The 15,954-nt window shown below is 46.4% G+C and overlaps 1 protein-coding gene and 1 non-coding gene across 3 annotated transcripts in view; both read right to left on the reverse strand.

The window, feature by feature from the left end:
* Nucleotides 1–15,954, reverse strand: part of LOC144141646 (venom metalloproteinase antarease-like TpachMP_B) — a 38,521-nt gene that overhangs the window by 8,419 nt on the left and 14,148 nt on the right. The window contains exons 7-9 of one of the 2 annotated variants that reach the window (XM_077673184.1): nucleotides 13,813–13,896; nucleotides 4,220–4,370; nucleotides 115–158 (exon numbers count right to left, since the gene is read on the reverse strand). In XM_077673184.1, the coding sequence (XP_077529310.1) occupies nucleotides 115–158; nucleotides 4,220–4,370; nucleotides 13,813–13,896 (279 nt within the window). The remainder of the gene's footprint in view (nucleotides 1–114; nucleotides 159–4,219; nucleotides 4,371–13,812; nucleotides 13,897–15,954) is intronic. The other variant, XM_077673185.1, reaches the window with a different exon arrangement.
* On the reverse strand, nucleotides 15,812–15,884 carry Trnat-cgu (transfer RNA threonine (anticodon CGU)). The gene has a single exon. It is a non-coding gene; the product is annotated as a tRNA-Thr (tRNA).

The raw sequence follows: 15,954 nt of genomic DNA on the forward strand, positions 1-15,954 counted from the left end.
AGCGAATCGACTGGCGTTGGTTAAAAAAAAACTCACACTGACGCTAACGTGCAAGCTCACGAACTTCAAAAAAAAAAGGGCGAATCGGGAAAAGCCGCCGCCGCCGCAGCTCACCTTTCGCACGTCCGTCCCCGCTGGCCGCCGAACAAGTAGAAACACTGAAACAAGTCGGAGGGCCCCCGTCAGGGCGAGCAACAGCAACGTTGCGGGACCAAAGGGCGTTGTTAGTCTTTCCGTTGGTCCCATTCGCGTCGGGGGTCCAACGTTTGGTCCCTTCATTTTGCACATAGCCCTAATCTTGGCGTGTTTGGTCTTTAGGTATGGTGGCTAGAGGGGGGAAGTGTGACGGGCGACGTATCCGCGCCGTGGAAAGGAGAAGCGCGATGTGCGATGAAATTTTCCGGCGCCGCTAGGGGAGCTGAAACACCGCTGGTGTTAGGGTGCCTGGATGTTCCTCCTCGCCCACCCCTCCGTCGGAGGGGCGAGCGAGGAGGAACATCCAGGCACCCTAGCTGGTGTAGTCGCCGGCGAGCCCGCCGGCGCGCCCGCCCACTCGCCCGCGTAGTAAATCCCGCTGTGTACGGCGATGGCCGTCGCGTCGAAGCTCGGAAGCGTAGCTCATGTGCCACCGTGCCAAGGTAGTGTAGTGCGTGATATCGTGCAATTCATGTGCGATGTAATAGGTAACACTGGGTGCACTGATGGCGTCGAAAGCGCGAAAATGTTTTGTGCCTGGGTGCCGAAGCGGTTACCGAACGTGCAGGATATGTAACCAGAAAGTTCTATGGCAAACTTTCTTGCCAGCAACGTGCTTCTGGCCTGACAGCAACCACAGCAGCAGCTGAATCCTTTGCGGATAGTGTGTGCACGCAACAGTTTGAGAGGCGAGGCCTTTTGAACCCTGGCGATGCGTTGGCCACAATTGTAAAAGTGTTATTTTTTTATAGAGGATGCATTTACGTTGTTCTTCTCAACAGAGAAACTTCACCCTTTCAGTGTGCACGACTTTATGCAGTTTTTGAGCAGTGTAACACTCCGCCAAGTAGGGGGGCGAGCTTAATCGCAAAAAACTTACTGCGGAAATTGTCCAGTTTGCTGTGGTAACTAGGCTGCATTTCTTTACAAACACTGAACAAGAACAAGGCTCTTCAAAGGGAGCGCCAGAAGCATTTAAAGTTAAGGCGGGTCAAGTAGAGTCCGCTGCTATACCACTGCTTCTGCTTGTCTGATCTGTAAATATGACTGGTGTTCTATGAAATAAAAAGCTCATGTGCGCTCCAGTGAACATTGTACGTACGTGGATTGCTGTGCTATCTATTTCTTCTGGCCTTGCGATTCCGCGCTGTAAAAGCTGTATTGGAAAATATTTGTTGCATGTTAGGTTCGCCAAAGCACTAACATGAAAACAATCTTTTCTTCTGTTAAAGGTATGCGGTGCTGGCGAACGCTGACGCCATCAGAATGACAAAGACATTGTGAAGTTGCCGTAATTTATTGCGTGTGTCCCCAACGTAGGTTTTTGCTTGTTCGTATGTTTTTTTTTTTTTATTTTTTATGTGTGTGGCCACCGACCATAGGCCGGTCGCGAGAAGGACTACGTTGAAAATCCGCGTTCCGAGTCGTTCGTGTTCGCTGCCCCCATCTGCTTGCGTTAACACCATACCTTTTCGTGAATGCCAACGCACCCAGCGTCTGAAAATTCTGCTATGCGTCCCGGTGTAATACACTCTTCCTCAAATATCGAAAACAGCGCTACGACGGGACAAAGAAAGGTGAGACGAGACCGCACGCTGTTTTCGATATTTAAGTATGTACCAACAAGCCCGCATTAGGACTCTTTCTCCTTTTCTTTTTAGATTTTCACATTAAGCTTCTCTTGCCGGTCGCGAGCTAGCAAATCACGCATCGGTTTTTTTTTCTCCTCTCTAGAATAAGTTTAGTTAATCGTATTTATGCAGCTCTGAGCTGCAAACAGCTCGTGATTGAAATTGAAACTCAACCACTCCTTTTTTCGCTGAAACGTTTCCCTCCTTCTCAACGCAAACAGTGCGCGACGCGCGTGCTAGCGGCTCTGCGCTGCTCTCTTCAGTCCTTTGCTAGGCGTAAATGCTGCAGTTCGTCTCATTTTCTCCCATTTTGGTTAAGAGTGCGGTGGCGGCGCGGTCGAAACAACGCCCCCACCGGCCTCCGCAGTGTTTTGACCTCCGCAAAAAGCGGTGAGGTCATGCCGGGATTCCGTCATATGCGCCTTTCGGGATGAAAGTGCGGGAATTTGAAACGAACGATTTTAAAGCCGTTCAATGTAATTAATTATTGCGCGCTGAGGTACTTAAAGTGATGTTTCGGGTGAAGACAAAAGACAAGTATGGTTCATTCAAAAGATTGCCTGGTTAGAATCATACTGGCACCACTTTTATTGTAAACTTGGCTCAAATAAGCTGTATAATTAGGAAAAACGGGAATGGCCATGCGACCCACTCGCTCATTCCCCGCAACAGAACCTATGATGTCATTCCAGCCAGCTCTGCGATCGGCGGAACCCGGCAAAAGCAAACGCAAATAAGGCAGAACTTATAAGCTTGCCGAACGAGCCATTTGCGCTTAAATTTAGGACACATTCTTTTTATATCAGTCAGAATGGTGGGACAAACAGTGGAAGTTATGAAAGCACACGTAAACATAGAAGTAACGATGCGCACTGCTGTTGGTACTGCGCGAATTATGCTTGCTTTAGCTGCACAAGACTGCGGGGATTTGGGGTAGTTTTAGACGACACTAGCCGATTGACGCAAGCAACGGTGTCTTGTGACCATATTTGACGAGCGAGCACTCTGTTTCACGAAACGATTTTCTCTCTGAGGTGTCGGCGTAACGCCAAACAGTTACCGGCCTCTTTCCCCCCTCCCCCCCCCCCCAACAATCACTTCCTCCTCCTCCTCCTCCTCTCTGAACAAAAGCACGCCTGGTTCAAACAAGGTCAAAAACAAACCAGAGGCTGAAAACGGCTTGCCATGGTATGGTGGCGCCATCTAGGTTCACTAACGGTATAACGGTAAACAAGGCTTTCCAACTGGCTGCAGCGCGGTCGCTTCCTGTGATGTCATTGCAGACCACGAAAAGACACGATTTAGAGGAAAAATGAAAATTTTAACGTAAATTGATTAATTTCTCAGTGAATCAAGCATTGTTTGCATCCGGACAACCTCTGGGGACACTTAAAGCACGAAATCTTTCGAATAAACCAAACTTGTATTTTGTCTTCATGGTTCTTTTAGGCATCGACAAAAGCAACAAAAATGTAACATAAAATTTTTGTATCAGTACGCCTTTATATCTTGCCCTCACTCGCGGGAAATGCGGATGGCACACTCTGCAGGTGTGGATATTCAGTTCCTCTCAATGCGATTGATGCATGACACAATTCGATAGGGACAACTGACTACCCTTTTGTTCTACTGCCCTTCCTGATAGTCGTTAACGTGATCAGCATAGTCACGCGCCCGTGTCCGCTCCCAACGGCGTAATCATTTTCTTGCTCGTATTGTGCTTCTCGAGACAGTAGGAATCAGGAGTTCATAATGGCCACGTCGTCGGTACGGATGCCGTGGCGCCGGTAACACGTCACGAGGACCCGGACTAGCCACTCAGCTAGGTTTCGACAACACTTTACGGCCGTACAAATACAGTAAACCAAGTCCCCAACCACAATCATGTTGAACATTCAAAACTGTGAAATATGTAAAGACACTACAAACAGAAATCTACCTAGGCTGCAGCAAAACTTCATTCACACGAGGCTGTCGCTTGTCAAAGCCCTGCACAGAATGTATAGTCTCGGTCTATATTCACTTCGTTATGAATTTGACCCAAATGCCAGAAAAAAAATTATTTGAATAATGTTCTAATACTGTAACGAAGGAAGTTAGATTTTCCATTGACTTGTTACGAAGTGCGTTTTATATGTTACACACATTTCCCTTCGAATGTATTTTTCAGCGACTATTGGGTGATCATCTTCCCTCTGATGGCAGTGGGCTGAACTTACTGCGAAATTTGAGTACCTGATCCTCAATAAAAACGTCATTGTCCGGGACGTATGTTTGTATACTAATTTAAGCTGAAAATCTAAACCAGGCGCACCACGTTTCGGTTACTTTCTTTGTCTTGTTTTAATATAAAAGTACGGCTCTCCAGAAAATCGCATATGGGCGTAACTTACCCGTTTTATAGTAATGGCAGATCCGTATGCTATCTTCCCGAGCCGCTTCTTGCAATACTCCTCTTCGGTGATTGCCTCTCCGGGCAAATCTCTTGGGTATTCTTTAAATAATGGAGCAGCTGTTTCTCTTATGCAATAGTCTTTTAGGGTCCTGCAAATCAGAAGCAGTAGCATTCACAATGCGATGACTCCTTTTTCATTGTTCAAAACAACGTTCGGTCTGCCCTTCACCAAATAAATTGCAATTGTCCTTTATAAATACCGTACGCAACCCGATCAGGAAATTCATCAGGCCTCCCGGTATTGTTCAACATGTGACTCTGCAGTACAAATAAATGGCAGCATCTCCACTCCGTGGATGATGGCGAGGGGTGCGGAGTACGGGGACTCGAAATGACATCCCAGTTACGCCCCGAGTGACATCCGATTTGCGCCCCGACCGTCATTCTAGGCAGAAAATAATGGCTGAGGCAAAAGAAACTACCATCCGAGCATAAGCCTATCGGCACACAACAAAAAACTGCACAGCGGATATGATGGCAGAGTCATTCTGACGTTTCCACGCGCAATGAAGACAAAAAGTGTCGTTGATTCCTCTTTCATAGGGGTCGGTAAAACACGAAAGGGAAATGTGCAGCGAAATCTGCAGCTGAACATGATTTGCGGGTCAGCGGCTGTCTTGTGGGTGAGCTTGGCGAGTGACGTCCTGCTGGCGGGTCGCTTCGGCAAAGGTGTACTGGCGTCATTTACGTGACGGATATGACGTCAGTGATCTTTTGGTGTATCCCGGCATAAAACATGCTCCTGTTAAAATATAAAACCCGAAAACGAACTACCCTAAGTATAACGTACTCTTTAGTACTAAAGGTTGCTTCCCCGCAAAAAGACCATGCATGCAGGGATGCACCCTTTACAGGCCGCTTGAAAGGAGTAATGATTCCGGGTCTCACATTTGCGAATGCTGTACTCTGCTTCAAATCAGACGTTCTATCGGGCCTTGAAATGAACTAGACAACGGTAGGACGTTTGGCCTTAGGCGCGCATGGTAAAGCAACTGACGAAGCATTACATGGAGATATGGGCTGGGCGTCATTTGATGTTCGAGAAGCACAGAGTAAAATACGTTCTGAGATGAGGTTGAAAGCAATGGATCAACGAAGGTGGTGGGCAGCTAAGGTTTTTAGGTACCTATACTTGAAAAGCGTGGACACGCAGTGCTTAAGGAAGACTAGATGGCTAATGATGAAATACAGAAGAAACAGTGGAGAATCCAATACAGCCAAGGTAACCAAAAAGGAGGCAAGGAGGATCGAAACGAATAAACGGAGAGAAAAAATGGAAGCTAAAACGTCGTTAGAGATGTACAGGGCTGATAAATTGAACATCAGAAAGGAAAATTTCCACAATAATTCCCTGGGCAGTGCTTTGCTTTTTGAGGCTAGAGCAGGTTGCTTGCGAACTAAGAGCTTTGTGGGGAAGTATTCACAAAATGATGGGGTATGCGTGGTCTGCGGAAAAGAAACAGAAACTATGCGGCACATAGTGTTAGAATGTGAGGGTATCCATCCAAATTTACACGAGGGAAATATTCGGCTTCCAGGAGCCCTAGGATTTAAAGGGACACTGAAGTTATATGTAAACATTGCGGGATTACTAGCGCAAATTGTAGCCCGGAGTCCCCAGGCCATGTTTCGACCACTCTGGGCGCGTTTACGCGATTTTATTTAGTAGAAAAATTAAATGCTGTCCTCCTCTCTTTACGCTCGCCCATTTTCTGTGGCGTTTTCGTGTGACGTCAGGAGGTGCCGAGTTCGCAATTGGCTGCGCTACTGCACGGCTCCCTGGCCTTCAGACAGAGTCAGTCGGCCCAGCGTTTCGTCCGCCGGCCGCCGACGGGTCGTCGCAATTCGTTCGCTCAGTTGAAACGAAGCCAGGACACGTTTGTGAATGGAAGAATGTGCCTTTCTTTACTTGGTTAGTTTGTACACTGTATCTAGCTCCAAGTGAAGGTCGCTTCACACAAGCGCTGCACAAGCGCACATGCGACGCTTTGCTTACTGGTACGCCAGTAGGAAAATATAAGGCCTCTTGAAGGCGGGAGAAGAGTCAGCGAAGTCAATATAGGTACTAAGGAAATAAAATCAACTGATATTTTTACCGTACAGCGTAAAACTAGGGTGCGGGAAGCACTTTTTTGCGCTGGGCGAACAACCACAGCGGTCAGCAGCACGACTACGCATCTGCGAACGCTTTTCCGTCTACGAAATGCAATTGCTAGACCTGACCTATTGTGGAAACTCGGGGTACGCTTACTTCACGAGCGCAATACAACAAATAGTCACCTAAGTGAGTTGGAGTGAGCCGCGCCAACTTTGCCGAGGTATGGCACTGCCTAATAAGCTTTTTTTGCCTGCCCTAAGCAGCGCTAGTATTAAAGGGAAGCTGAAGCGCTTTCCAAAAAATTTGAGTTAGATTAACAGTTATATAGTTTCTTGCGCGCTGATTCCGAATATCACATTGAAATTTATCGTACACGAGTCCAAGTGGCATTTATTTTGCAAAAAGCGCGACCCCGTTTGAAAGACGCGGGCTTTTCGTCTTTTGACGCGCCTGATTGGTTGCGCCCGCCATGACGTAAAAGGAGGACACCCTTCGGCCGCGCGGGTTGTCGGAAGCATTGCGAACGATCGCACGGTTGCCTTTGCGGCAATTTAGCTTGCAGTTTAATTTTCGCACATGACTGGAAGTTTGTTTTATAATTTTCCGTGCTGTTGGTTCAATTATCTTGGAGCTTAAATTTGCTTTACACGACAGAGAACCCCAAAGTAGTGACTGTGACGTCGACTAGTGGGTTCCATCAAAATATTTTTGAATTAGGCAAATAGCATAGGGGGATTTTATACCTTATGTTAATATTAGGTACTGCCTTAACTGTTTCTTATTATACACAAAACCATTTATGCCGAAGATTAATGGGCGTTTTATAAACAATCTACCAGCGAAAAGCACGTACGTGCACTGCGCGAAAAAATAGCGTTCATGCGCTGTAAACGTATATGCGAGACACATCTTGCCGGTACACGCATAAACCAACAAGCAGACTCTGCTTCCGCATTTCCTTTGTTCGTTGTCGCCCACCCCAGCCCCGTTACTCATCCCCGTACACAGACCCACACGCGCGCGCCAGTCGGCAGCGACGCTACGGCGCCTCCGCGATTGCTAGCTGCACTTCGATGAGTGGCGTCTTACTGCTTCACATGCATTTATTCTGAAAACACTGCAGCATACTAGTGCCTGCTCAGCATTATTGGCTGTAGTAGGGCTTGATTTTCGCTTGTGCGTTGCGCATTCTGCTACAATATTACGGCCACCTCGTTATAATTAACAGACCAGTCGGACAAGGCAGTTATGTTGTAGTTACGTTACTTTAGGTAACAATCACCAAACGTTTGTGATAATGAATTGTTGGCCTGTTTCAGCATTTCTAGATTTAAGCATTTACCGCGCTAGTCGGACAGAGGCCGTATATTTCCTCTTCGCTCCTAATCTTTTTAGTATCATCATTATATATATCACCGACTATCACTGGAGCACACTTGAGGTTCAGTGACAACAAGTGCTTGCCAGGTTATAATATGCAGCCACACGGAATCTTGGGCAAAAAATTAGGCCCCCGCAGTCAACACAAATTATGGCACGGTGGTGGTTCGGAGTGGTGTTTTTTTTTAATTCCAAACAAACATCACCTTATCGTGACATGTATACTTGCAAAATAAGTAATCTGGTTGTCTTGGTTCTTTTACTCTGTAGGAATACTGTTTACCCCTTAGCCGGGAGAGAACTTCTATCAGGATTGGCCCCTTGTTTTAGTTTCGCCAAAAAAATTGTTTTTTTTAACACTGTCCTGAGCCCATACGGAAAGAAAACCGACGCGTTTAACGAAACAAGTATTTCCTGAACAAATGTGACTTGGTTTCTGGAATGGAACGAAACATCCCCGGCCAAAGTACAGCAGTATTCCCCGTCCTTTCTAAATCTAGGATCTAATGTGAACATTCACGTCCGTCGCATCAAAAATAAAAAAAATCGCATTGGAGCGGTTTACAAAGTATTTAACGTAGTTCAGTATATTCTCTGTCATCAAGCACAGCCACCTCGGCTGTCGCTTCCGTGTGTTATCAAGCATCCCGGCGTGGCATTATTCTGCTTAGGAATACGGCATGATAACGTATGCCTCGTTTGGCGTTCGTGCATACTTTTTGAACACGAAAATTGTACAAATGAGTGCTATCAACCACAACAACAACAAGTATCATTCGCAAGGAAACACGGCGAAAAGAGCATGGCCGAGGCGGCCGATCCGGCCGGAAGTCCAGGTATGACGTTTTTCAGCCGGTTTTCGCCCGCGCTCTTCGGTCTTCCGGCATCGCGCGGCGAGATGGGGGCGGGGCATCGGGCCACTTTTGTTTGCTCACTGCGCCGCTTCTATTGCATGTATTGCGAAAATATTTCGTACACATGAACTATTCAATGTGTACTTGCTGCTAGTCAACTTTTCTTTTAATTCTAAAACCGCTTCACCTTCCCTTTAAACCTAGAGTATAAAACATAGGTATATTAGTCCTTTTTGGTAAAATGACATGTCATCACCCCGCTAAAATAGGGAAACAAATAGCAATCACCATCATCATCATGCTTCGTTGTACTGGCGTCTTTTCCGTGACGCATATGACGTAAGTGAAATCTTAGTGAATCCCGGAATAAAACACTGTCATGTTAAAATGTGAGTCTGGTTTATTAAAAACCCGGCTTGCCCGAAAAGCACTGATCCCAATCGTAATCCCAACTTCAGCAGCATGATGGGTAACAACAAAAACAAATGAAGCATTGGCAGCTCGCTAAACTTTTCAGCCAGGTCCTAATGACATCTGAGGGGCTTGTTCGTGCGATACTTGTGAGCGGCCGCTGAATACAGCCACCGTAAGGAGCATGACTGTGCTGTTGTAGTGCTGCCTCCACTTGCATTTCATCTTTCGAATTCAGTGCTAGCATTGTGTTAACGAGTTGACCAGTACGCTTTACCATACCCCTATTATTTCACCAACGACGTTGTCTTGAGTAAACTTAACTTGTTTCCAGTAGTTACAATGACTGTTTGTGAAAACAATGTGTTTCGGGTCCGGTATAGCGTTGAGAGAGCTGCCAGGGAATATTTCTTCAAAGCATAAACAGACACATATTTAGCCCACATGGGACTTTTATAAACAAGCGCGGGAGAATTGACAGCAGAGGGCTTTGCTTTGCTTACTGGCGCTGTGTAAGCAACTGCTAGTAAAAACACTCCATCTACCGCAGACGGGATAACAGATTAGCTAGAATCACTCGAATACTTGCTCCAGTGCCAACTAACTCTACAACTTGAATGCTTTTGAAGAACAGAGGTAACCTGGCGAGGCATTTTGGTCGGCCCGAGTACCCTCCAAAAAGTGAAGTCCTGAAACTGGTTAGGAATGTACAAAATCGGAATGCGGACAAAGTTTTGTCTGTTTTAGACATGTCTTTGTAGGTTCGGCGCCAAAGTGCGCAGACATCTTCGGTGTTGCCACATATTACACTTCAGGATTCTCTTTCTTTTTTTTACCAGCACGCGAACACTAATGATGATGACGATGATGATGATCATTGTTAGATGTTTCTTGGCGCGATACCTGTTAGGGCAAAGAGCAGCAAACAAAAAGGTAGGTATTAAAATGTGTAAGTCAGACACGTGAACATGCCCGGTTATGTTATCCTGTGCTTCAAGCGTACTCTTTTTTGTTTCTTCTGTTGCATGCCAGTAAGGACAGTCTTGTGCTTGGGTGCCTGTGTGTGTCTTGTTCATGCGTGCTTTGCATATTTTTGTATCTGCGTGAGTGCGCTCATGGCGTTCACTGTACTTTAAAATTATTTTACAAAGTCAAAGTAGCACGAATTGTACCCCCAGCCAAGCAACACAGACAAAACTACATTCTTCACCGCAAGGCATTAGAAGGCAGAATATTGGGTGTACTTCGAATTTTCAAGCGAAGCTTGTATCGCCTAACTTTTATCGTGGAAGCACTGCGATGGTTTTGCAAAAAACCAAGCGCATCAAGTAAAAAAAATGGCTGCGCCTTAGCTCAGCTAAGCTCGGATATTGAAACCACAAGCTTGGCTTAGTCTGGTTGAGTATGTTTCGCTTGGTTAACCTTGGATGTAGCTGCATTGCCGACGACGGCTCAACGCCGTTTGGTCCCGTGCAATGCACACAGGAGGAGGCCCGGCGAACGCGGAAAACGCGCCGTTCCTCTTCGCCGGTTGCGAGACGAGTTACGTAGCCCGAGACGACACAGCGGCGCATGCGTGGGAGGCTGCGGGGAGGTTGTCGGCTGCCGATCAGCTGATCGCCCACAGCGGTGACGGCGGCCACCGCTCGTGCTGACCAGAACGACTGAAAACGGAACCTTCTGCACATCGCCCAAAGCGGGCCCGGCGAATCACGCGATGCGCTTCGAGGGGTGTGTCGCTGGTTGTGTGTTTCCGGTCAAAAGGTTAACTTGCGCATCCTCCACGATACCACTGGACGAAAGTAGTAAAGCCTTGCTTCAAAACGATTCCCGTGGTCAGAATCCAATCTGGCTCCATCGCGTTGTGAAGTTGACGTCTACGCGATTGCGCTATTCACACACTGTATTCATATGTAAAGTTTGGAGGTGGTCCTTGCGCTACGTCGTTGTCACGGGCGTCGCCATTGCTAGGCCGCACTGCACGCCGGGAGATGAGGGATTAATTTGAATGGGTGCGCTACAGACTCACGTCCCCGTTTACCGGAGCGCCATTGGCACTAACGCTGCCGTTGATGGGCCGCGTTGCATGCCGGGAGATTGGGCGGCATAGCGTGACAGAGGGCACGCCAGCGGTCTTGAATGAGGTTATGGGGTGATTCCTTATGTGATAAGAGGTGATTTGTTGTATGTGTGTGTGATATGGTTCTGTTGTGTGTGTGTGTGTGTGTGTGTGTGTGTGTGTGTGTGTGTGTGTGTGTGTGTGTGTGTGTGTGTGTGTGTGTGTGTGCGCGCGTGTGTGTGTGTGTGTGTGGTATGATCTGTTGTGTGTGTGGTATGGTTATTTTTTAAATCTAATCAAGCTCAGCCAGTGGGGTAGTGTGGCTTGGCTTGGGTTGAGTAAGGGTTGGGTTGGGGTTGATTGGGTATGTGTTTAGGTTGATCAGGCGTGGCTTTGGGTTTGGTTAAGGGTTTGGTTACGCGTTTCGAGTTTAGGTTTGGTTTGGCTTATACTGGCTGGTCATAAGCTTCGCGCGCACCCCTATTCTCTTTCGGGGAGTGGTTGTTAACGTTTTAAAAAGGGGTATTTTTTTCAAGTCTAGCATTTTCGGGCTGCTATGTGAAACGAGAATAGTATATGTTGCTACATTGAGAAATGACCTATTTACAATGCTATTTACAGGAAAAACTGCTTGGCAGAATGTCCAAGAGCTCACGCTAGCCTAGCTGAGTCGCAATCGTCATCATACTCTTCTACCTCCAGCTTCTCGAAGCACCAGAACCTATAGTCAGCTTAAGTGTCCATATGTTCATCTTCCCGGTGTTCAGCTTCACACATTTGAGCAAATATCTGTTAGGCCTAACAGCCCCGGTACAATATATTTCAAGACAAACAGGTTTCATGCATGAAAATTCCCGGTTTACTCAAAAGAATATTGCCGCGAACCATGCACTAGATTTGTTTATTTATGTTTTTGCTTTTATAGCCGGGCTGCGCCGAGGCTGTGTTATCTGTGCCCCGAGTGAAGCGCATGTTCCATTCTTTCTTTCTTACGCTGCTCGGATTATCTCATTTGATAGGGTGAATGTGTCGCCCTAACTCCACTGGCATAGAACCGTCTTCCTTTATATACAGTGTTCTCGATGTAATTCGACGGTTAGAGAAACGCCCGCACCGGAATATAAATACCCGCAGAGCAGACGCTGCGCCATTCGACTTCCCGACGCTGGCTTGCGCACGTCACTTTGCTGACTGCTGCTTCACCGCCTGTGCATTCTTTGAGTTGTTAGGGGAGCGCAAGCTCGCTCCAATAAACTTGTTTTGCTTGAAGATATTTGCGTCGTCTTTGGCTTCGTGGCAATATTTTACTCCCCTCATTTTCTTTTTCCCTTCTGTCTTCAAGAGAGGACGTCAGTAGGTGCAAAATTGCTTGAGTTTACGTAACACAAGCATTGGCAGAAAAAGAATTTGAAAAATCATTTTCAAGGAATCATAACTTTCCAAATCATTTCGTCCGCCTACAGCAGAAACATAACCCAGAAAAGACCATCAATGTTGCCCTCCGTTGCGAGTTTCGATATTTGGAACAAATGCTTCTCGCGCTCTCTGCCGGCTTTCGGACGTAGCTGAAGGTTTTAAAAAAAATACGCATTAAAAACTTTTTTTCTGATGTCGCTAATAACCATACTCAATTCTTAAATTATTTCACCCTGATACACTGCCACCCCTATAGAGAACATAGAATCTATTGGGACGTAGAAGCATTTTAAACCGAAACAAGCGATCCTCAGAAAACAAAACTTAAGCATTTGTAAATTCTAATAACAAAAGCCCCATAAGCAGCACGCACACATTCGCAAGCAATAAATAAGCATCCTGCTGAAAATGGTTGACACAAGAGCACATGCATGTATGAGCATATCAGCCCGACGAGAATTTCTTTTCATGTCGTGTCAGTCACAAGACTTTGCATGCAATAACATTCGCGCATACTAATGCGAAGCGCTGCAGGGCGTTTACTTATTTATCCATTTAGAATTTAACCTAAATTGGTGACCGTAGTGAGCGCTGGACATGGCATGAGATCCAATTCAAATTCCAAGTTACAGCAAAAGAAGCTAAAGCCAAATACGTCTTTTTCCCCAAGCGATAAAAAACACTATTATGCGTTTCTTGCTCAAAAGTTCGCACCTTCATCTCAAATTTATTACCATCATCTCAAATTTAGCACCTTCATCTCAAGTTTATTACCTTGCTTCTCTCCATGCTGAACTGCTTTCACAGCCTCAGTACATATCACGTCGAATTGACCATAATCATAAAGTTGGAGTTGTTTCATCTAACACAAAATATTTTGCTGAGTCTTTCATTCCCAAAACATCCCGAGACTGGAACCACCTTCCCGCCGATACTGTTTCCATACGCGATAATCATCTGTTTCATCAAGCATTAGCTAGCATTGTATAATCAGGATAATCTATGTTTTTCTATTTGAACACCTGCACTGCTTTTATGATTTGTACGTCTTGTTATACCCACTCCCCTCTTCAATGCCCATGGCCTTGAGGGTATAATAAATAAATAAATAAATAAATAAATAAATAAATAAATAAATATACCACCTCATTACAAAAATTGAAACATTTTTTTGGCTCCAATGGGAAGTCAACCGGAGATTTCAGTCACGTTAGCTTCTGCCACGTGGGAAGAAAAAAAAATCAAGTTTCTTTATGCAAAGAACCACTAACGTTTGAGCCGTCAACACATTCTATAAGTTGGAAAAGACTTACGAAACATAATTCTCTATGACCTTTTTCTTGCACATGGGGATGTCGACGCCGTAGCCTTTCCGGTCGCAATCAGGGGCTCCCAACCTGGCGGCCGTAAACATGTGATTCAGGTCAATTGAACCGGTACAAGCCGGTATAGTAAAGCAACCATCATAAGGCATTCAACCGGAAGGCAGAACAACAGACCCGCCGCGGTGGCTCAGTGGCTAAGGCGTTACGCTGCTGTGCACGAGGTAGCGGGTTCGACTCCCGACCGCGGCGGCCGCTTTTCTGATGGAGGCGAAAAGCAAAAGCTTCTCACTAGGAGATTTCGGGAGATTTCGGCGCACGTATGCGAGATTTCGGCGCACGTCAAAGATCCCCAGGTGGTCGAAATTAAGGCGGGGCCCTCCACTACGGCGTGTCTCATAGCGTGCACTGAGTCGGCGCGTTAAACCTACAATCAATAAATCAAGAAGGACAACAGGGAGTCTCAGGATATATCTTGCCGCTTGCGTAAGCTGCCGGCCTTCGCCGAAGCGTAAGCCACCTTTCCGGCAAATGCGATTGGCTATCCCCGACTTCGACCACGTCTTCGGTAGTAGCCGCTGGGAAAGCACGTTCTACGTCTCCTGTGGTGGTCGAGGGGCGGCGCCAGTTGAATATAAACCACTGCTCGAAAGTCGAGAAGGGAGCCGTCGCAGAATAGCAGAGTTGGTAGTGCGCAGCATGCGTTACGCGGGGGTTGTGGGTTTTATTCCCGGTTCCAGAAAAAACGCCGGATTTTTTCTCGGCTGTTATTTGCCGTTATTTATCTCTGTATCGCAAAAAGGGCAATCGTACCTCATTCGGCATCTCAAATACACTACAGAAAACGCAAAATTGCTGTGGCGATAAGGGACATAAGGGCAGGCACTCCAGACACAACGCCAAGCGCTACGCTACGCTACGTAGCGTAGCGTAAGTACGCCACGCGCGGGGCTGTGCTCTCCTCGGCTAACTTCGGTATTTTTCTGTGCTTGACAGTGGTACCGCCAAGATTGGACTAGTAGCTTGGAGGTAGGTGTGGTAGGGGGGGGGGGCGCACCAGATGTGTGTTCTGCAGGTCTTGAGTTCAAATCTCGGCCGCGGGCATGTTTGTCTCCACTTTCTGTCTATCTTGCAAACATTTTAACAAATTATACCTGTTTCAAAAAAAAAAATAAATGACGACAGATTTTCCCCTTTGCCCTCCTTGGCGTTCATGACTGCCTACCCTACTTTCTCTTCATTATTCATATATATATATATATATATATATATATATAACACAGAAATAAGGGTTGGCAGTCAAGAAAACCTCGGAAAGCAAAGGGGAGGTTGTGGTTGGTCATTGAAACAGATAAAGAATTTGGAAAGAAAGAAAGAAAGCGAAGAAAAAATGCCCGCCAGGTGGGATACGAACACACGACCTCCAGAATACCGGTCTGGTGCGATAGCCACTACGCTACCGGCGGGGCGATTCCCCCCCCCCCCCTCCCCCCCCGCTTTCTGGGGTATTTAATGTTGTTCCTGTGCTTGGGGGTAGTAGCCAGCGCCACTCCGACTTCTCGGGGTGAAGGGGACCTTCTTTTTAACCCCCGGGCCTTGACTCGAGTGTCGTGGGTCGTGGGTCGTGGAGGTCGTGGGTTCGGATCCCACCTGGCGGGCATTTTTTCTTCGCTTTCTTTCTTTCTTTCCAAAGTCTTTATCTGTTTCTATGACCAACCACAACCTCCCCTTTGCTTTCCGAGGTTTTCTTGACTGCCAACCCTTATTTCTGTGTTATTTCTACGAGCCCCTCATTTCCTATTCTGATTCGCTATATATATATATATATATATATATATATATATATATATATATATATATATATATATATATATATATATATATATATATATAACAGAAACTAAGGGCAGGCAGTCACGAAAGCCAAGGAAACCAACGGGGAAAATGCGATAGTTCAGATATATCTTTTTAAGAAGGTGGAGAAAAGATGCCCGCCGGGTCAGATTCGAACCCACGACCTCCAGAATACGCGTCTGGTGCGATGACCACTACGCTACCGGCGGGGCTATTATCTCCTCCACTTTCTTGGGTATTTATCTCAAGGTAATTTTTTTCCTTTGCTTGGGGGTGGTA

This window comes from Haemaphysalis longicornis, unplaced genomic scaffold, assembly GCF_048455015.1.
Source record: "Haemaphysalis longicornis isolate Haplotype H1 unplaced genomic scaffold, Haemaphysalis longicornis Haplotype H1 scaffold_6, whole genome shotgun sequence".
Lineage (NCBI taxonomy): Eukaryota > Metazoa > Arthropoda > Arachnida > Ixodida > Ixodidae > Haemaphysalis > Haemaphysalis longicornis.